Here is a 23,214-nt window from a genome sequence, read left to right as displayed (position 1 = left end):
TACAATTTCAGTTTTACAACTTTCTAAACAACCCCCATAGCACTTCTGTTTAGACTCGTCCAATTTCGTAAAGGCATTAGCAAGTAAACATTTGTATGGTGATTGTTTTTGTTCGGTATAGAAGCCATATATTATACATGAAAAGTTTAATATGGCTTCAAGCCTAATTTGATGATTTTTCGATAGAATCAAGACCATAAATATATGTTACTTTTCTTAATTATATTATCCATCAACAACATTGCGCTTGCGCTAGGGCATATATTAGGAAGCACTGCCTGTAAGTCATGCAGTTGTGAACAGAGACGGCGTGAAGTGAAACAAAATACAGTGTTAATATCTCAATTTTCTTACCAGAGAATCGTCACAACAGTTTTCTGAGCTATCTCTGGACGGCGAACGACATTGTAGATGGCAGGGGTTGTTCTCGAAACACTTAGTTGGAAGAAACTCATTGCACTTAGCATTGTATTGTTGATATGTCAGATTGGTTTCTTCTTGATTGGAGGGAAGATAGGTAAGTGGAAGATTGCTTTGCTTTAGTCATTCCTTAGATCTTTTAAAATTGAATTTGTTCGCTGTTTAATTAGACTCACACATACGTATCGATGCTAAGGGATTATGTTTCCAGCATAGCTGATTTCTAAAAGTAGGTTCCACAATTCTTACTGAATCGTGTTTTTGCCGATTCAGGGGTTTCACTGTGCTATGTAGTTTGGTCTCGGTTCAGTCCCAGGTCCCACTCTAACCAGTAGATTAAAAAGCTAGTAGTTGTTAACTGGCATTGGGGCAGTCTTCAAAAATCAAATAGCAGATTGCTGTATTTGACGTAATAAAAAAGATGACTTTCAAATACTAGTAATATGTATCGGCCTCCCAGAATTCATCCCTTGTCAGTGTAATTTAAGTAAGATATGAAACTATAATTTGGTTGCAGGCATAAGTATACTAGAAATTCAGCATTCGGCTCTTCACATGTAGATGTTTCAGGTTGTAGACTCAGACCTCACAAATAATTTAAAGTGGGCATTTATTTCAGTTTTAATAGCTTGATTGTTCTGTGCTAGAGATAATTTATGCTTATAGCCATTGGCACATATTTTCTGATAAATTGAAAAAGATTTAATTGACTTTTTTCTTTTGAGAATGATAATTATCATGTGGAATGATCTCTTATTAGACTGCAAATAAGAAATTAAAGTGGTTCTCAAGTTATGATAAAACTAAGGTATTTTCACTAATCAGTTGTAGATGTACAGTGTATGTACAGCTTTTACTGATTGGAATATTATTTTATATATGTTGTATCTGTGGTATATAATGTAGAATGAGCAAGGACTAAAATAAGTGCTGAGTGTTATGAAATGACCATTTTATTTATAATATTTCCAGATGATGAGCATTACTTTTTCATGTTGTCCATTATTCAAACTAGCAGTTAGGACATCTATTTCAAGTTATAAAAGTATTGCAAAGCCTTGCAATCTTTATGACCTGGTCCAATAGATATGGCCTCATATAAAACAACCAACCCCACTGTATATTTTCAGGTTTAATATGCACTATATTGTGCATCCTTTGATCTAGTCACCTGATCCTGCTCTAAATAATAGCATTCAATATTGTTCCCAATTTAATGTTGCCTCCAGGTTTATCAAACACTCATAGATGTGAAGCCCTTTCTTATCCAAGATCTTTTGTTGTTAGGGAAGGTAATTTTAGAGTTAGCATCAAGGTGATTGAGGCTCTTAACTGAGAGAGTTTTGAGGGAAAAGGAAACCCCAAAGTATATGACTGTACTGGTTCACTTTCAGTAAAAATTAGTTAAATTCAACTTGACAAATCTGCTGTTTTAGTGAAATGAATCAGTATGTTCATTTTGTTTTATTTACTTAACTTAATGTAATACACGTTATACAATTACTGGTTTGTTTGAATAATAGAATGTAAGTTATGGTGAATGTACTGATTCTTCTTAAGTGGTTGTTAACTAAATCATTTTTTTAATTTATGTTGAATAAAAATGTGTCTACTTCTATGGGCAAATCGTCTGCTGAATAAAACTGCACCATATAAATCATGATGTTGTACCTTAGTTATTTTTTTATCCTGAAGTCATTGATTGAAATGTTGCCAATTTCTGATGTCAATTTGGCGTAAGCATGCAATCTACATAGGTGGCTGAAGCAGGAATAGATCTTTTTGAAAATATCTTTGACATCAATACTGGTAGCACACAGGCTTTTTGTCTTATTGCAACATATTATGTGATTAAATAATGTATAGTTTTACATGGCATTGAGGTAAAGAACTGTTCGGTATACAGTGTAAGTGAAAAAAAAAAGATCATGATGAATTGATTGGGTGCCTGCCAATAAAGAAACTGCTTTTGGGGAATATATGGTGAGTGGATTAGGAATATAATATGTTTGACATTGAGCATCCAAAAATGTCTGACATTTTCATTTTTTGCTGACTATTGATTTTACCATCATTTCCTGATAAATTCATTTTTTCTCCATTTAGCACCGTCACCCCATCATGTGCAGCAGTTACTTGCCACCAAGTGTATAGATGAGCACAAACATGGCGGCCATAACCACAAACACAAGTTATTTTGGCCTCGGGGATCGGGAAGCTGCACTTCAGTCAGCACCTTTGAAGACCAGAAGATTGAAGAAGATGAGATTGGGGCCAACCAGATTGTGTTTGCTTTTCAATTTCCAATCCCAAGAGAAGGAAAAGAATTAAAAATGAATAAATGGTTTCAATATATGATTGCTGTGTTGGGCTTTGAGATCAAATACAAAGAGAACAATCCCATGGGTTAGTATTTATTATATTATTTTTTGCCATGGTAACTTGTAAAAAACTGTTCTTGAAGTAGTCCCTTTGTAAAGTGATGGATGTGTAAAATGAATTTCAAATTATTTTTCTTAATATTGCCAGAACAGCTTTTTCTTATATTAAGCTTTTACTTAATAATTTTTTTCAGTGGAAAATGCTGTGATAGATATGGATTCCAGAATAGCAGCCAGAAGTGGAAATAGTGATTGGATTGAAATAGCCAGATCCAATGAGCAGAGAAAACTTGATTGCCACCTTGGTGAGGTAGGTACTGCCTATACACAGGTAATGTAACATAACTTCCTTATCAATTTAGCAATTTTAAAAGTATTTAGAATAGAGAAATTTGAATTTTAATCCTCAACAATTGATGTAAACATTCACTGTGTGATTTTTTATAAAATAATTTGACGTGTGTGTGTCGTAAGCAAGATTGCAATCAAGTCAGATTTTAAATCGACCTAGAACAAATTAAAGTTCATTCAGATTTTAATTTGACCAAGGCTGATATTACATCGACCCATATTACAGTTTCAATATGGCTGAGGCCAAATTAAAATCTGGCTAGGCAAGATTAAAATCTACATATGCATAATTTATTTTTAGATGAAGAATAGCAGGTTTGCTTATTTCTGTCATTTTTTTGCCTTATTGATTTTCTCAAATTTTCTTTTCTTTTTTTCAGAAGAAAGAAAATGATTACTATGACTGCAATATGACTGCCTTCTTTGAGCTGGGCAGTGTATATTATGAAGACTATTTGGTGAACATCCGCATACCAGTTCATAACAATTCTGCAAAGAACTGGGGCATTGGAAAGGTGGAAGATATTTGGATGCATGTAAGATCAATTTGTAAACATATATTAGCATTTTTTGTTATTATTATTATTGTTAGAAATGTTAACTTCATATAAATAAAAATTCCAACAGTCTGAAATAAACCGACATTCTAACAAATCCTAGTTTGTAATAATATAATTAGAGTAGGTCATTAATTTATTTACACACACTTTCAATACTGTTTTTGAAAGTTGTGATCATTTTGTTTACATTGAGAGATTGAAGAGCCCAGCAATGCTGGGTTGGGAAGTTTCATCATAATAACACGATATAATTCAAATAAAGGTACTTCCAGTGATCAGGCTTATGGTATATGTATTAAACATCTAATAGCCTGTGATATATTTTTTGTTAGGTAATTCACCAAACCGGAGGTTTCACTCAAGTCTGGTTTATCATGAAAACCTGTGTGTTCCCAGTTGTGTTGGGTATAATGATCTGGTACTGGAGACGGATTCAGCAATTGCCTAGGCTACCAAACCTTTTGGAAAAGTAAGTTCAAAAGTGTTATGTTATGTTGCACTTCATAATTATTTCATGTGTCATACTGATTATGAATTTAAAGGGTACCCCTTTTATATGTTGTAATTTGAATTCCTTTACTTGTTATAGATATTATATTACTTTGCCCAAAAATTGCACTTGCCATTAGTGTAGTGTATTTATTTTGGTTTATATTATTTTATTGTGTGAATTTTCTTTTGCTGCATATGCTTTTGTAAAGTTGATTTTGGTAATCACTAAACTTGCTCTGTTCCAGGATACTCTTTACACTGGGTCTTGCTCTCACTTTCTTGAACCGTAAGTGTCGCCTCTTTGTGGACATGCACTGCATCCTTTGTAATGGAATTATTTATTATCATTCTTTAACTTAAGTATGTGTTCTTATTATGCCGTTTTAATGTTGTTTTTGAAAGTTTTGTTCCTTTTACATTAAGAGATCTGATTACAGTCCACAACTTCATGTAAGCATGATAGTCACTAAAATGTTTCGATGCTCCTAAATAGAAAAAGGACAACTTTTAAGTTTAGACAATATTATGCAGTGCATAATTGTGCAGTTTTGTAGCCTGAATGCCTTGTAATATATTTGATCTATTACTTTCAGTCCCTATTGAGTGGTTGACCTTGGCATTCAACATCCCCTTTATGTCTTTGCTGTCAGACATCAGACAGGGTATCTTCTACTCTGTTCTTATGGCATTCTGGATCATCTTCCTAGGAGAGCACATGCTGGTAAGACCTCTCCTCACATCACCTGCATGCAGATCTATACTTCCATTTACTTAATAACAATGTTTATATCGATATCATTGGCATAATTTTTTTAAAGATTTTTCTGATGTGTTGTTGTGTTGCAGCGATCTCTATATTTAAACATTAAACCTTTTCTTTTTAATATTTTCAATTTTTTCTTCAAAATATGCTAGAGGGAAGTATGGGTATGTGTTCAGAATTATGTCTGGTGAAAGCAATTTCCTTACGTCTGTTATCAACAAACTCTTTCACACAATTTTGCTATTGATTTCTGTCCTAATGTCAAAAAGTTCTCTTGATCTCAACCTTTTAAAAATCTTGACATTGGTAAAATATGTTCAAATCTTTCTCTGTAATAAATAGAGGGTGCTGTTGAGGCTTGTGGTTCTCTAAGTAAGAAGAAATATATCTATATTACCTAGGATGACTATGAGAGGAACCGGCTGGTGATGTACTGGAAGCACTTGAGTGCTGTCATCCTTGGATGTATTTGCCTTTTCATCTTTGAACTGTGTGAAAAGTAAGTGAATATCTTCAGAAATTTTTTCATATATGATAGACTGTTGAGAACAAAATATTGAGAACAACTGCCATCAAGAAAAATTTTACTTGTTCTAGAAGAGTAGTAGCCCATCTTAATTATGACTGTTTCATGTTTGATTTGGAAATGAAATTTGCAATTATAAATATACATATGATTTATGTTTCAAACACATGATTTGAGGAAATGATAAGTGATTCAGAGCTTCTCTGGTTACTCTGCACCCAGTCATTATTGCCCAAATATTCTTCACATTTTGTCTTCACTCTATTCTAGAGGTGTCCAGCTGGCCAACCCTTTCTACAGCATCTGGGTGACTGACACGGGAACTAAGTTGGGTGTATCCTTTGTGAAAAAAACATTAAGAAAATAAAGACAGAAAAAAGAAATTGCTCTGACAAAATGATGCAGTTTTATGTGTTGATGCCCATTAATATGTTGGTGAAATGATGTTGTGGAGGTATTGTCATATTTATCTATAAAATCTTCAAAGATCTGTATGGCAGCTGTCATTTGTGCCTTAACTGTATGTTTTAGCTTGCTTTCATTTGCCTTGCTGGAATAGCTGCTTGTGTTTACTTCTTGTTCATGCTGTACATGCTGGTCATGGTGTTTATTAACATGAGAAGAAAGTCAACATCACTTCTACACTTCAGTAGCAGCAGAAGGAAATATTACCAGGTAAGTGCTAAGATTTAGATTTTAGAAACAAATATTGATGATCATTGTAGTGTAGGGACCAAGGGATATGCAGCAAGTGAAAAGCTGAATTGTTAGGTGGTGTTACAGTTGATTAAACAGTAAATTTGATGACATGGATTTTTCAGTTATGGCTTTTCAAATTTAACATTGTTTTCATTTATGTAGTTATTTAACAGAATATATACAGCTTAATTGACAATGATTTGTGTTTCCAGGGCCTGATCTTCAGATTCCGCTTCCTCTTGCTGGTTACAGTTTTTTGTGCTGCCTTGACAGTGATTTTCTTTATTATCAGTCAAATCAGTGAGGCTCAGTGGAAATGGGGAGATGAGGGAGTCTCACTGGAGTACACTAGTGCTTTCTTCACAGGTAAGGAAATTGATGAAAAAATGCATAGTGATTATCATCAGGTTTGTCGTATCTGTATATTGTGATTGTTTGTTATAGAAAGTTACATGCCAGAATATTTTCTGATAAAAACTAGCAATAGTCGGGGTGTTTCAAAGTGTATCATTATGACAAAAGTAAGTCATTTTGATTTGATGATGTTTAAACAAAAATACAATGGGATGTACAGTTAGTCTAAATCTTCTTCATCACACTTGTCTCATGCAAGTATGTTAGTGGACCAATGTTTGAAGTATGGCTTTATATGTTTCAGGAGTATATGGAATGTGGAATATCTATGTGTTCAGCCTCATGGTGCTCTATGCACCATCCCACAAAGTTATAACATCAGCTGGAGGTGAGATATGCTCTATTATAATGTAGTGTAATATTGATTTGATAAAAGGGTCCTTTTTTGAGACTAGGTGGTTATGTTTAATTCAGCAGGTAAAGTAGGAGAGGGGTGGGGGCAGTGTTTGACTTCATGCTAGACAAAGACTTTCTTTTTCTTGGATGAGTCCCATACACATAAATATTGTAGTAAAGGGAATCTTATACCCAACAGGCTGCTAAGGAGGCTTTATTTCTACCTGATTATTAATGTCCCTAAATTAGAAACTGGTAATAAAAAATTGATTGAAGTAGGTTTTCACTTATATGTTATGCTTGATATAAGATAACAGCATATAATAAAGGTATGTCTTGATATCATTTGAAATATTGTGTACTTGCACAAAAAAAAAAAACTCAGTGTAAAAATACTTTCCAGGAGAAGATGAAGATGAGGATGAAGATGTCATCCACCTGACTCCACTTACGTCTGAGGCCTCCACATCTTCTGCCCTGGCCTCTCTGGCACGGAAGGCCACTGTTGATTAGGTGGACAGGAAGATGCATTAATCATAAGGCACACTGGATGTTAGAGACTGATAGGAATATTGGAACCAAGATCTGTGTCATACTTGCATTATAAACATAACATTGCTGACACTTTTATATATATTATGATATTTCATTTATTCACGGAGTGGGTGTCTTCACTCTGGCATTTAAATGAGCTGCAGTATTCTAATTCACTATGCCAGTTATATTTATCATGCCATGTCATGCCTGCTCAGCAAGGTTTCTAGTACCATAGTATTATATTATATTGTATAACAAGACACTGTTTAATGTGAGAGAAAAATAAGAAATCCTCTAATTCTGTTAATCCCACCAAATATGTATTTTAGGTTATGGTGCTATAGCATCCCAACGCTGTTGTCCGCGTTGTCTAAAATGTATTATATTTTATGAAGAGAAGATGTTCAAGGATGTTTATGAAAATCAGTTGGCAAACAACCAGCTTGTGCGTAAGAAAGGTGACTCAGTATGGACTCTTTCCTAATATAGTTAATCATTGCTTCATTTAAAGAACTGCATCTATCTTTAAGTGTGTAGAAAAATCATTTGGTTATTTTGTACAAATATTTTTCATTCAAATTCCATGACATTTTTATCAAATGACATTTTAGTTGCGTGTAATTAGCTAAAATAGTTTTTTTATATTAGTGTGATATTTATTTCAGTAGAATGTGCAATATTTTACCTGCAGTAGTGTGTAGTTTTTTTTAAAGATTAGGCCAACGAAATGTACTTAATGTTTTAAAATGCCTGTAAGGCGTTTCCAAAGATTTACTTTACAGAATCTTGAGGAAGGATTTATTCTTTGGAAGCTTTTTATTTAGAGAACAATAAATACTTTTGAACAAATATATGCTTCTTTGTTGTTTTCTTGGAACATGGAGAATTTTGGTTAAACAGTTCTCCGAATTCTCTGCCAGCTAATATTAAAGTTGACGAAAATTCTCTGCGAGATAAGAAAACGGGTTCGTCTATTTACACATTACGTATAAATACTTTGAAAACTATAACATCTGGCAATGATTGCCTTTCGCGATTAATGATCAACCAGCCATCTCATAGTATGATGTTTTTCAAGGCTATTATGACTTGCGCCTCTTATGAAATTAAAAATGTCAAATTTGACCACCTATGATCTATAACATTAATATACTAGCCAATAATTAGAGTTGTTTTAGAACATGCTTCCCCTGTGAGCGGACAGGGTCTTGCAGCTGAATGATTTGAATGCTTAGAGTTCATTCGAAAAGAGATCTTAGAGAATAATTTACCCAGGTTCAAGTCACACCGTTCCTTCAGGCCGGTAACCTCCCCACCCTGAGGGAGAGGAGGGATTCTTTGAGAACTTTTAATTCTGATCTGAAAAGTAAGGTTGTGGCTGTTTGCTTTGGTAAAAGAAATGTAAGAAAGGGACATCTAGTTTGTGATACCAAAAGTGAAAAGAGAGACCTTAAAATATCTTTTATAACACACAGCCTGAAAGAAAATTTAAGATATTGGTATGGTTTAAAGCCTTAACTGATAACATCATTTTATGACTTAATGTGTCCTGTCATATTTTCACACCTTAATAAATTCAAACGATTTAACAGATCTCATATATCCGGTCCTTGTTTATATTTCACCAATGATGGTTTTAATCAATTTAAAACTTATACGGGCCTACTTATTTGTGTAATGGACTTACAAGTATAATAATAATCAATGTCAAAACTCACTGTTTATCTAGATTGATATGCCAATACTTCCAATTTCAAAATCGCTGAAAGTTAGGGCCTGACTACTACCCCATTACCTGACAATGTATTATAGCCAGTATCAACTTGCAGATTATCTCAAAAGCTTCGAAAGAAGCCGCCATCAGAATGAAAACATGTTAGTCGGATTGTTGGTTTTATCTTTTATCGTAGTTCATCTACGATCTTGGTCAAAGTCAGTTCAATATCTTTCTAATATATGCCAATCCTCTATTTTGTTTATAAACTGAGAGTAAGACGGTGGGCTGCAGTCTTTTACTGTCCATCCCGTCAGGTTATTATAGATTGGGTCAAACATATGAGCCCCCGCTGAAGCATGGTGAGACGCACCGTTTTTATAAAAAATCTTGTTCTTAAAGCTTATATCAGGCATTAGTTTTCTTGTATTTTAAGTATGTTTCCATTTCTTTCACCGGGCTCAAATGGTAATCTGCCAAAAATATTTTGATTAAAACAAGTTGTATACACCTTAAAGCGCCTCGTTTCACTTAGCGAAGATGTTGACTCTGGAAATTTAGGCGCATTCAATTTGTTTGGTATAGGTTCTCGCTGTTTCAGGCAATATTTTATTGTTAATAACATGTTAAGCAATAGAACTAAAGAACGACAGTGTTGGTAAGTTAGTACTTATGACATTGATATCGTTAAGCAATAGTGATGGAGAAAAGATCAAGGTCGTGCTGGAATAACAAGGACGAGATAATGAAGTGAAAGCCTGTCTGTTTGAAAAGCGCAGACCTCCAGAAGAAAAAAAAATACTTCTCTCTGCACGAATTCTTCGTTATATAAAAATTCAATTGATCATATGATAGGAGACTAGGAGACAAAAACATTGGAATTTTGAGATAAATAAAGTTTTTTATTTACTCAGTTAATTTCAGACTGCACCATTATTTGTCCCCGTGATCAATCAGCAGGTGTCCATCTACTCTGCTAGACACTTGATTGTAACACTTACCTTTGTGTTAAGATAATCGTAATCATCTAAACATACAGACCGACTAAGAAGTCTTCACACAATATCAACAGTGTTATCAAGTGGTTTATATGTCACTTAATAAATGTTTCAAGTGCCGCCATATATATAAGTATCAATAAGTATAACTGGGACTGATTGGGTGAAGCTATATCTCCAACGCGGTGTAGTACGATCCACTTGCGCCCGATTTGAAGAGTATCCCCAAAAGGTAAATGAAGTTATGTGTGGAAAATAGGTAATAATCTTTTATATTTATGTAAAGTTTTTAAAATTTTGTAATGATATCTGGCCTTATACTAGTGTTACTAGTGTTGAATCATCAATATCAAATTTTGTTACCAGTAGTTTGACGGATCGTAGGTGTAAACTTAATGTATTATGGCTTACTACACTTGCCAAAATGTCACATATGAAATGGGAGACATTTTATGATCTCTACTAGCAGTTATACTACATGTATATATTTCGTAGCCAGTAGAAGCTAAAGGATAACAGTTTTCAGAAGGTAAAAAATGGTCTATGCATTTCCATATGTGAGAGAGAAAAATTGACTTGTATGACCTATTGTCTGAGGAAAACATTTTGCACAGTTTTAGGAAGCCAATGGATTATACTGTTTTTACTTTTCATTGATGTAGTATTAAAGCACAGTGCGGAAAAATATCTTAGAGTATTGTTTCATGTTATATATCCTGTTAATGATTAAAACGCACTCGAATTTAGTGTAGAAAATTACCCCTACCTTGTTCACTTTATGCACTTTATGTCATATATTCCTCTTTAAATTTTTTGTGTATTTGAGGAATATTTGCATGCAAAAGTGAATGGTTTTTGTGTGTCACCGTACAGAACTAAAGAATTTGACATCATATATTTTTTGAAGGTCGTTTGTACCCTGTCGAGTTCGAACAAACCCCTGGCTTATCACATACTACATAGATTTGTGAGCCATTGGCATATACACGTAATATGATAATGAATCCATAGCTGTCAGCAATGTTCTCAACTGGTGCAATATATAATGTGAAAAGCACTGGACCAAGCACTGAACCTTGTAGAATCCATTTTTTTATGTAGAAGACCCAAGAGCTTCTTGTTGCTCGCGACTTTTGAGATAAGATACAAACTAAAAATCCACGTTTGCTATTGACATTTGTCAAAACGATGATTTAGCTCACCCATCACCAGGGCCATGGACAAAATCTGTTTTACTAGATATTTACATTTATTTCACTGGCTATTCACTAGCTGTGCACATTTCTTTTCGTTTGGCGAAGATTTTTGCACAAGTAGACACCATTCCCATTCCAAGATCAATCTAGCAGAATTGACCCATCTCCGAGGGTTTTCTCGCTAAATTACATTCAGCTTAAGGTTATTGTAACCCTTTATTATCATCCATATACCGAAAATTTTTCCTGTCAATCCTGCTAGATCGATCTAGGTATGGGAGTGGGGTAACACGTTAGCAACTAACAGGCCTCTGGCAGAGAATAGCTGTAACCGGTGTAACAAGATATATGGTCCATGGTCAATGGGATCAAGGCTACAGAAGCCGAGTATTAGCATATTACTTGTTGTTGGCCAATATTAGCAGATAGCAGCGTGCCGTTTTAAACTTTAATTACTGCCGTCTCTGTTCAGCGACATGCAAGGTCGCCCGGGGCCTATAACAGAGATTCTATAAATCAATTAGTTTTTATAGCTTTCGAAAATTAACATGTCTCTGCCATTCCTTTCCAAGACAGATGGCGGTCATCACTCAGTCATTGTCGCATGGATAATTCAAACAAATACTAAGATTAACATAAAGCAATTGTCATTGCAGCTCATTCGTGCTGTTTACATCCTGGTTTTTAATGACGACGAAGAAAGCTACTCAATTCTGGAAAATTACCAATCTGATGAGGAAAACTTTCCTGCTTGTCATTTGGATTGAGGTATGTTATTTAAATGATAATTGATCTTTCCAACAAAATAAAGCCTGATATCAGAAAAGCGCATCTCGTTTCTGGGTAGTCCACTTATATGTCAGTCTATAAAATTTCTAGTCAGCGATTCAGACAGGACCTTGGAACTAACTGAAAATCCTAACAATGAAACTTGTCTTCTCTTCTTATTCAATTCATTTCGCAGTTATACATGTATATGATGACCTAACAATATTTTTAGGCAATAAAAAGAGGAAACAAATTTAACATTGATTATTCATTTTGTAATCTTTCTCCTTGCTTGTCCATAATAATAATAATAATAATAATAATAATAATAATAATAATATATTATTATTATTATTATTATTATTATTATTATTATTATTATTATTATGTTATCCCATATTTCCCCATAACGCAGACAAATAAGGCCATCAGTAGAAGGATCAACTGTGGCAAAAGTCAGTATATCACGGTTTTCAATCCAGGGCCTTTGTCATGGGGGCAGATAGTGTTTTTTCCTTTTAATTGTGTAAAAGTCGCTTATTTCCAGATACTCTGGATGCCAGAAGTTTCATTATCAGTTATAACAGGATCCGGGACTCTGTCGGTAAAACTGATAGAGTATGAGAACGAGAAAGGGGTGAGGAAAAATTGGCAACCATGTGACAAAAGTTTGTTTAAGGAGGACTGTTCGCATGCATTTAAAATAAAGATTAACGTTTTCAGTGGGTAAGGGACATTTCATTGTTTCATCAAAGTGTGTCATTGCAATCTGTTTGAATGTATAATTAGTTTTAAGAATGGTACTTTTGGAATACTATGGCTTACACCAGGTTTGATTCAACTTTTGTATCTTGTGCGCATTTAATTTCTCAAAGTACATCAAATTCATTACAGTATCTGTAGTATCTCGGACCTATGCGTGAAATAGATTTTTTGTTGTTGTTAAAATTATCACCATTCTCATGTTCATATCATTGCTATTCAGATGTGCGGGAGATGTGGTGTGCTCAAAGACCACCACGTCCATGGTATACAGGGGAAATACCGTGAATTTTGGACATTATCTTGATAATGACAATATGAAACCAAACCCTATTCTGGTGCCATTCATTAAATGGACGGTAATGCTTTCATTTTGAATTTTTTTCAATCGCTGAGTAGATTTTTTAAAATGTGCGTAGAAAGCAGAGCACTTTTCAATATAGTCAATGAATGAATATTTATAACCATCAGTACATTCGTGTTCCTATCATCTTGATGGTAAAGTAATTGCTGTTACAGGGCGGATATCGGGTTGAAGTTTGGGTATCCCATAAAAAATCATCGATTGGAGATAGTGATAGCCTTGTGGATAGATTCGAAAGCTCCGATTATGATTTAAAATTGACCACTGGGCATGCTGTGAACGTGACGCTAGAAGGATTAACAATACAAACAAGGTGAGCCTTGTGCATATGACAGACAGTTTAAATAGCCTATAATTGCAATTACTGTCAGAAATAATTAATCAAAATATATTGTCATATCTGTTTTTTTTTTTTTTTTTTAAATTCATAACGACTATTAAATTTGCCTACACATTTCTGGTAATTTAAGTACTGACAGTCAAGGAGTTTTAGAGTGTTATAAACCAAGAGCTATATTTGTTTAGATTGGTGGTGCAATTTAACGTGAGCTGTGATCCAGGTCTATACGGACCCAGCTGTAGGTGTAAACCAACCTCTCTTCTTCATGTGTGTACTGCAGAAGGAAAGCTCACCTGCAAGCCTGGGTACGTGGAATCTGGGGAACATTGCGTACCAATGACCACTACCTTGGAAACAACAACAGAAGCCGCAAATACGCCAACACAACCATGTACAGCTACAAGTACTGAAGCTGAACAAACTACTGCAACAGACACGCAAAACTTACAAATAGGGTCTTCCACAGAATTACCTCAATCCATAAAAACCACAAATGTAGAATTGAATTCTACAGCACAACCAGAAATAAGTGCAGTGGCTGAAACGTCAACTTCGTTGATGGTTAGCAACGAAACAGGCTCTACTACAACGAGCCCAGCAAGTAGAGACAAGGTAACAGCAATATTTACCACATCAGAACTCAAACCTACTGAAATGGTGCTAGATTATACAACTTCGAAAACGATCGACGAAAAATCGACGTCGGAGCTTAAAGCATCAAAAACAACAGCACCAGAACACATTTCAAATCCCACTGAGACAACGCCCACGGTATTACAAGAATCTACCACGCGTTCACATATGGGGAATGAAGTCATCTTCACTTCTGCAAAAACATCTGATCCATCAAAAACAGAGACATCAACAATTACACTACTACCGACTATGTCATTAAAAATCTCAACAAAATTTGTAGAACAAACTACGCTGTCGCAAGACCTCGATACAGTCCCACAGAGACCGATGCAGACATCGTACTTGCCTTTTTCCAAGCCATTGCCGGCACTAACAACATCATCATCATCAAAAATAGCAACAACCGCACCAAATGGTAGGCCTACAACATTTGCCTTACCAGTTTTAACAAAGGCAAACTTAACTAAACTAAAGTCAACCACAGAGATCTCACCCGATACAACGGAAAAAACGACCAAAGACACAAAAACTATCTCGAATATGAACATTAATTCAACTAAATTAAGTTTCACAACAGCCAGAACGACCATTAGAAATACGACGGCTAGAATTATAGAAACAAAATCTTTTAGGACTAATCAGACAGAGCATATGTCTGGATCAACTGAGTCGACGACTGCAGCAGTGAGGGAACCTACCACACGTTTAACACTAGGGGTTGAGGATAATTACAGTATTGCTCAAACAAGTGATCCGTCAACAACAGTGACATCATCCACTGTAATGTCTGCGTCAGTGACACTTGAAGCTTCGGAAAAATCTATGAAACCGACTACGCCGTCGGAAGAACTCGTCACAATGCCAGTGATATCCACACGGGCGAGGCATTTTCCTTCGTCCACCCAATTAAGGCTAGCAACAACAGCGTGGCCAAAACTGTCAACAAAAGCACCCCAAAAGCCTTTACATACGGCGGCTGTTTCAACTGCAAAGCAAGCTTTCACATCTTACTATAGGCCTACAACAGATAGAATGAATTCGAGACTTTCGACATATTTGAGAACAATTTCCCCCAAATCACTACAATCCACCACCACGAATATAAAAGCCCACACGACCAGGGGTAAAAACAAAAAATATAGTTCAAGCACGATGAACACGAAAGCACAAGAGGTTACAGCAGTTTATAACACAGCACCAACAACCCAAACAACCCAACTTAAAACCAATGAGCCAACTAAAATTGAACAGCCGCACTCTCCCGACTCAACTGTAGACCTACACTTTAAGGTTACTAAAAGGAATCCTTTGTCAGCTACGACGAAAAAAGAACAGGGGCGAAACAGCATGAAGCCTGCAGAAGTCACAATGAGCACCACTGTTCAAGTGAAGGGAGCAACAGACGGCCACGAGGGCAAGAGCCCTGTAATCGCGTTCCTCTCGCGTTTCAGGACACCGTTGGCTTCAGTAGGGTTTTTAGTGGTCTTTGCTGTCGTTATTGTGATTGTGGCTGTCAAGTGGAACTGCTCTAAAAGGGGCAAGAAATGGTAAGTCGCTAATTAAAAATATGGCAGATTTGTGGTGTCATCCATGTAGCGTGCTAATGCAATGATAGTATGCCCCTCCTGCAACTGCCGAAATTGTTGACACTGGAACAAAAATTTACCACCGATAAAGTATTGGACAATATAATATTTGATTACGTGTATTTTTACCTTTATTTTTTAGACGAATTCACCTGTTATATTTTATATTAGTTTCTTTCTCTATAGTACCAAATATAACATTTGTTATCATTTTTATTTTAGCGACTCTAAGGTGGAGCACCACAGTGAATCTACGTATTCGTCAGAGAGCCTGCGATCAGACCAAAGGCCAACAATAGGACCCAATGTAGTGGCGCATATAGACAGAAATTGTCTACTCTGGCAGGATATGTCTAAAACAAACAATTTGGGGCCCATAGAGCTTCCGAGAATTAAACTGAATACTTTACGTGACTATTCAAAAGAAAAGCGCAATGGAAGACATTGTCGTTATAAAGATAGCACTATCTAAGACATTTTTCAGCTGGAAGATCCGATTTTTAGAGTTTTATTATATATATTGAATATTATAGAGCCAAGTGTTTTTGTTATAAAAGTGAATTCTATGGAATCCCAGGAGGGCCAAGCGAAAAAAAAAATTGAAAAAAAAATATTTTTTTGAAAAAAAAAAATTTTTTGAAAAAAAAAAAAATTGAAAAAAAAATTTGAAAAAAAAATTTTTTTGAAAAAAAAAATTGCGAAATTTGCGAGATCGCGTGTAATCCCGCGAGATCGCGCGTAATCCTGCGTGGCCACGTGAAATCCCGCGATACCGAGCAAATTTTATTTCAAAAGGAAATCAAGAAAAAGAGAAAAAAAATCACGATATCTCACGAGAAATTGCGAGAATAGAAACATGGCGGAAGAAGCCACGATGTGTTTAAAATGCCAACATAGCACGGACTATGAACAACAGGCTCACATTCCCATTTGTAAATCATGCGGATGTGATAATATATTGCACGTAAGTTGTTTTCTCTTTATTCTTTATGCAGATGATAGTGTGACGTATAGTATTATTAGTGAATCAAGGACGAGTGTCCTCTTAGTCTTATTTCTTTACTATTACTAGTATTAGAACGTACTAGGGGCAATAAAAGAAGATAGCAACACCGGTTAAATAAATATGTCGCCTTTCCTGACACAGTGACACTGACTGGTTATGCAAACGTCTTCATTGGGTATTTAACTTATTTTACATACATTTACATAAATTTACAGTATTTTTCATTAGACTTCCTCGAAACAATTATTAAACCACACGTGTACAGTTCCCGTTAAGGATAGGAATGTTGAAAGTATTGCTTTTCATTTGTAATTTACGTTTGTAGAGTGTCGTCGGTGCTTGTAACAAAAGGCAATGTCGATGTCCAGGATACCGAAAAATTAGAACCATCAGACATTGTGTCAACTGTGGGCACTTGCCGATGGATCAGGACTTCAAATTTGGTGAGCAAATTCAGTGTTTGTCTTTTTTCAACATGGATCTACCAAGTTATTTGTGTTAAAATACAATAAGAATTGAAATAGTTTCATATATGATATTACTTGAAATATTTTTAATTCTTGGGCTTCAGTTTGTCAATTCAAATAATAGTTATTTTATGAAAGCATGAAACAGAAGTTGATTTAAGAAAGTATAAAATATAAATCATAAAATTGAATTAGGTGGATTTAACCTGTATAATTCACCTTTTATGTTGAGGCACACATCTCCAGTGTTATTATCAAAGCTTTTCTTTGGGCTACAAGTATGATATATATATATATATATATATATATATATCACTGTAAAAGACTGTTATTCATATGTGACTGGCTCTCGAGGAGAAATATCAGAAAAAATTCACATCCATTTTGTAATAAACAAAAGAGCATACTAAATGAAATTGCCTTATAATGTGTGTATGTTTAATTGTATCTCTTATAAGTCATCTATAGTCTGTCATTGCTTCATGTAAAAAATTCATTTTATTTTTGAATTTCAGATTTAAAGGTTTTCCTCAATAATCTAGTGGAACATTATAAAAGCAAAGCTTTGATATTAGAATATTTAAAGGACATTGGTATTACCTGGAGGTAAATATTTTTGTGTAGAATTCTTTGTGGCAACAAATGCTTATTTATATTTGCTTTTTTGTAGAGAAATCTTTGTGTCAATCAATGTCATGTTTAATTCTTATTGTTAGTGAAGCTCATTGCTTATCGCCCACGTCAAGTCTTTTCTTGGTGACAAACTTAACTATTAATTGGACAGCTGCTGACATCACTGGATAGTTTTTTTTTTTAATGATGGCTTGGACTCCTGGAATTTTTGTTGAAAATTACAAGTGGTGATTTTAAATGGCATGAATCCCCAGAAAAGTCTTGGTCCGTGTTATCATTTTCATATAGATTCCCATAAAAATCTGCAAAATCCTATTGCATGAAGGGCAAACTTTAAAGTTGTCAGCTCACTGAATATCTTAAAGCAGGTAATAAGTTCAGAAAGGATCTAATTATTTTTAATTATTTTCTTTTTCACTGTCAGTGAAAGTACCCTCAAGAGAAGGTTAAATGTTCTTGAAATCAAGCGACATGAACATGTCCCTGTCCAAGAATTAAGGGTAAGCAATAATTTTGATGCTGCCTACTTTGAATCAATCTGTATGTTGAAATAATATCTGTAGTATTTTGATCACTCAAGTCTTAGAATAGAGGAGATGGCATAAATACACCAACCAACCAGTACAGTACTAGTATATAGATATGTCTGATAGAAAGTCTGTTACAATCCAAAACTTAATTATCCCCCTTGTACAAATAAAATAAAAATATTGACATCTTACAGTGATTTATATTTCCAATTATAATTTAATAAGGTTATATACATAATAAATGGTCATTTTAATGTGTGAGTCATATCTTTTTATGAAGGATATTATTCAACAAGAATTCGTTGTTTGTGGGGGACTGGCAGGTGTAAGGCGAATATATGATCAGTGTCGCCAGAAATATCACAAGAAAGTAAAAAGGTTAGTTAAGCAAAGGATTAATTTTTGCAATTAAGCAGTTAATTAAAAAATGAAAGTAAAAATCTATTTTTGTTTCACTTCTATTAAATTATATTATTCTGTTACTCTATCCTAAGAATTGATGTGCAAGAGATATTGCATGAAGTTGATCATGAAGGTCGGAAACTAAGGATACGAAGGGCTTTAAATCGACGAGTTTTTAAATCACAGATAAATATTATTTTTATGTATAGACACAGAGACCTATCTGTCTTGATCATTTAAGCCATGCACTTTCAGCAATAACACAATATGTGGAAAACTATTTAGTCTTAAACCCTTTTCTGGTCACAAAAATTGCCAAGTCATCATACTGTCAGTTTCAACTAACTTAAGATTATAGAAAGATAATTGTATGATGGAGCCACTTATCAGTAAAAGTTGTTTGATTCGTTCATTTGAGGAATGTATCAGTCAGATTATTCACATGTATATACTTTCAAAATGACATTTAATTTTAGGTTTTCATGTGATAATATCAACTATTTCTTTTCAGGGACCAAATTGGATTTGGTCTGTGGATGGTAATGACAAGTTTCAGTTCTTCCATATTTACATACATGGATGCTTTGATACATTTTCACGCAAATTTTTGTGTATGTATATAATGCACTGTTTTAAGTAAAAAACCAATTTGAAAAAACTCTATCCCTTATCTAACCACACACTACTGGGTTTAAAAGAGTTTACTAGTATTATCCATTTCTGATTTTGCCATTGTAACATACTAGTTTGGGGTATATTTCAACACTGTGGTCTTCTTAAACATCTGTGCTAATAGTTACCGTTTTTTTAATAGTCTGCCCTAATAGAACTAGAAGTGACCCAGGGACAGAGAATGTAGACTTAATTGAATGCCAAATGTTCCTAAGAAGAAATAGCAGTGATCAGCATGCTTTTTCCGATAGTCACATCATGGGGCCTTCACCACTGAACCAGGTATGTAAATTTCTTATTATATTTACCCATTTGTCACAAGGATGTCTATTAAAGCCTGTAGTTGGATCACGCACTATTCTGATGTCATGCAATTATTTCAGTGTTTCTGGTCAACTTTCCTAAAGAGAGTTTTAATCCGTTGGCATATCATAGAATGACTGATAAATTCACAAGTATTATACTTTTCAGGGTTTGCACAGAGATGGTTGGTATGACAGACACAGTTGCATTGACAAGTGGTGCATGGTAATTGTTTACTTGCCTCTGATACAACATGATATAGATGCATTTCAACTGTGGTGGAACAACCACAAAATAAGACACCAAAGGCAGGTGTGGTTACCCACTGGTGCTGCTCCAAATGACATTTATGCATTTCCACATTTATATGGTAAATTTGGCAATTTCAGTTACATGTTTAGCATATAAAAGATTGAAATATTTAAAACTTAAGACATTTTTGTATTAAAAATCTTTTACTTTAAATATGAACACGTAGTCAATTTTACACATCACCATGTTCTTGTGGCATGGCTATGTGACTAAATGGAACAACTGGCTTAAGGTATATCAACCTACATATTTTATGCAATATATATTTGCAGGCGGTCACCAGTGTGGATTCACTGTCAGTGATAGAGATTTGGCAGAAGTTGCACGAGAAAAAACACTGAACTATGAACAATCTGCTCGTGTGCCACAGGACTTCTATAATGAAGCAACTAACTTCACTGCCACTAACCACTTGACAATAGAAATATCCACTGAAGAGGAGAGTTATATTCAACTAAGGAGACACTTCATCCTAGAAAGATCTGCATTACAGTCATCTACATATGTGTAAAATGTAATATTAATGTTTCTGCACCAACCTGCAAATTCCAAATTGCTGTACAGGAAAAAAGAGAATAAAGAATCACAAAAAAGGTTATTTTCCTTTTTTTGATACATTAATACAATGCGCAACAGGCTACACAACCCATTTTTATGAAACCACAAGTTCTGTAAGACAAAAAGGTAAATTGGTTTTCCCTTGATGGTGTTATCTCTTTATGTGCATGGAGATGCTGGTGTCACACCTGTCAGTACATAAAAATTCAACCACTTTTCAATAAACTTGACAATACATATAATTCAAAGTCTCTATCCCAGCATAGCTGTCAAAACTACAAAAAAAGAATTTAAAAAATGCACAAAGTAGGTAACTGTCAATACTGATGCAAAATACAGTATGCTTAACAGGAAGTCGAACAGCATTGCAGGTATATGTCTGTTAGGAATATGTTACTAGCATACCCATGTCAGTTCAAATTCACAGTTAAAATATGCAAGCAAGAGAAATATGAACATTCAAATAAAAATGCATAAATTTCAGAAAAAAAAACAATCAAGCTGGGTTCCCAATTTGATCTGTGCTTAAGAATTATTATTGGATTTTCAAACTTATATGTCACTGTTTTTTCTTTATAATGTTACTATTGGCAGTACACAATTTGTTTTGCCAAATCTGATACAATTTTACATAATGATACAACCTTGAACTATCATAATAGTACAATGTATAAAAGGTCACTGCCATTTGACTTCATGCCTTTGGGGGTTAAATCCCTCAATAAAAATGCTAATATTTAAAAAATATTGAACGCACATAAAAGGCAGTCAAACTGGTGCAAGTCTAGGTACAATTCAGACCAAGAACCCTTTCAGTAGGTTTGAGAGCCACGAGTAGCATGACGTTTATGGCCATTAAGGTGAGAGTGACCAAAATTTATTTTCCCTCACTTTTGATGCTATATTACATAATGCTTAAGAGCATATTCACCACCAATTCTTAATTATGCAATGCAGTTAAAATGGTATTTACAAAAAAATTAATTAGCAAAGGTATTCAGGCCCATGATATTTGAAAATTCCACTATGTTCACAAGTGAGAACTATAACTAATGAGTTTACTTCCATTTTCAACAATTAAGTCAATGATAAAAACAGCACAACTTTAATAAAATTGTCCTATCATTTTTGATTACCAGTTTGCTCCTTCCTATTCAAGTTCAGTAGTAACAATGGGTGTATCTCTGCTAATTTTGGTGTATTTTACATTTTATTTTCACATCTGAATATTGGATGTTGAACTATTTGATACAGAACAATGCCCGAGCCCTAACGAAAAAAATAAAAAATACAAAAAACCTGCAGTGTTGCGCATGCAAAGCTCTACAAAATGAAAAAACAAGGTCTCTAGCAATGATGGTTCCAGAATTAGAGAGTTTTTAGTTTGGCATCTAATAGCCACTACTCGTCTGAAAATGCCCCAATTGACCCCAAACTCACGAAGATCAAAGATTACCCTAAGGGTAACACCTGCCCATTGTATTATAGATTAGATCTGTTTAGTTTCTGAAAATAGACAATAATAACTGTTTTCCACAAGAAAGTTAGCAATTTTAGAAAAATGTGACCTGTTTGACCTTGAAATAATGCGCTCTAGGAGGAGAAGCGGTAACGGTGACTTGTAGTTCACGACACCCTGCAGAGCCATATGAGATAGGTCGGGACTAAAGCCATGAATACTGCCAGCGTACATGCTGGTGGTACTAAAGAGTGTTTTTTTAAATATTCTAGCTCCATAAAATCCCTTCTCATCGTGGCATTGGCCTAGCATGGAGCCAATATCCCAGTCTGTTGGGCGGTTTTCCCTTTACAAATGACATCCTCCTCTTCATGTTCGGTGCAATGTCGGCATTTTGAACAGCCCCTCCCTGCCTCATTCGCCAATGCTTTTTTCTTTCTCGCACTTTCTCGCGAGATTTTGTGTTTTTTTAAAATTTCATCTTGAAAATGAAACACGATTGACCTCTCGGGATTTCGCGCGACCACGCGGGATTACGCGCGATCTCGCGGGATTACACGCGATCTCGCAAATTTCGCAATTTTTTTTTCAAAAAAAATTTTTTTTTCAATTTTTTTTTAATTTTTTTTTTTCAAATTTTTTTTTCAAAATTTTTTTTTTCAAATTTTTTTTTCAAATTTTTTTTTTTTTTAATTTTTTTTTCCGCTTGGCCCTCCTGGGATTCCATAGAATTCCATTTTACAAGAACTGTACCCTGAAATCTGTTCCCCTAAAATTTATCAGAAATTTGGTAAATTTTACAAAAATCACGTTTTGTCAAGTTTTGAATAAAAAAATATCAGAAGGAAGACATAATTGTTATGGCATAGTTGATGTTGGGAGAATAGCAGACTGTAAAACATACCTTTTTGTCCTTTTAGAAATGTTACATTCATATTGTTTTCTTTCTAGTTTGGGAAATATTAGTTATAGTACAAAAATCGGTAGACCAGAGCAAGATGAACAGTTAGCTCGTTAATGGCGTCTAAA

General features: G+C 34.6%; 2 protein-coding genes across 5 annotated transcripts; both read left to right on the top strand.

Moving 5' to 3' along the window:
* The first annotated feature begins 148 nt into the window (after nt 1-148).
* LOC106173158 (uncharacterized) lies at nt 149-16,330 on the top strand. The gene is made up of 21 exons (XM_087012336.1): nt 149-517; nt 2,527-2,826; nt 2,996-3,111; nt 3,533-3,688; nt 4,045-4,181; nt 4,450-4,490; nt 4,798-4,925; nt 5,369-5,466; nt 5,764-5,827; nt 6,025-6,168; nt 6,405-6,558; nt 6,851-6,934; nt 7,346-7,453; nt 7,809-7,945; nt 10,383-10,423; nt 12,044-12,155; nt 12,703-12,881; nt 13,141-13,276; nt 13,437-13,594; nt 13,807-15,804; nt 16,066-16,330. The coding sequence occupies exons 1-21, from the start codon at nt 412-414 to the stop codon at nt 16,313-16,315; spliced, it is 4,647 nt and encodes a 1,548-aa protein (XP_086868462.1). The 5' UTR covers nt 149-411; the 3' UTR covers nt 16,316-16,330.
* A 193-nt stretch (nt 16,331-16,523) lies between these two features.
* On the top strand, nt 16,524-20,777 carry LOC147764435 (uncharacterized). Of its 4 annotated transcripts, none has more exons than XM_087000519.1 (9): nt 16,524-16,807; nt 17,175-17,292; nt 17,832-17,922; nt 18,374-18,449; nt 18,760-18,857; nt 19,393-19,492; nt 19,696-19,835; nt 20,025-20,081; nt 20,441-20,610. In XM_087000519.1, exons 1-7 carry the CDS (start codon nt 16,700-16,702, stop codon nt 19,738-19,740), a joined length of 636 nt encoding a protein of 211 aa, XP_086856645.1. In that variant the 5' UTR covers nt 16,524-16,699; the 3' UTR covers nt 19,741-19,835; nt 20,025-20,081; nt 20,441-20,610. The 4 variants fall into 4 exon arrangements, with proteins under 4 accessions (XP_086856645.1, XP_086856646.1, XP_086856649.1 ...); XM_087000520.1 differs by having other exon boundaries at nt 16,525-16,807; nt 19,393-19,420; XM_087000523.1 differs by lacking the exon at nt 19,393-19,492 and having other exon boundaries at nt 16,527-16,807.
* Nucleotides 20,778-23,214: the final 2,437 nt, after the last annotated feature.

Source organism: Lingula anatina, chromosome 1, assembly GCF_051362555.1.
Source record: "Lingula anatina isolate TDL-2025a chromosome 1, LinAna3.0, whole genome shotgun sequence".
Classification (NCBI taxonomy): Eukaryota; Metazoa; Brachiopoda; class Lingulata; order Lingulida; family Lingulidae; genus Lingula; species Lingula anatina.
Note: the sequence above shows the minus strand (reverse complement) of the source record. Positions and strands in the feature narration are given on the sequence as shown.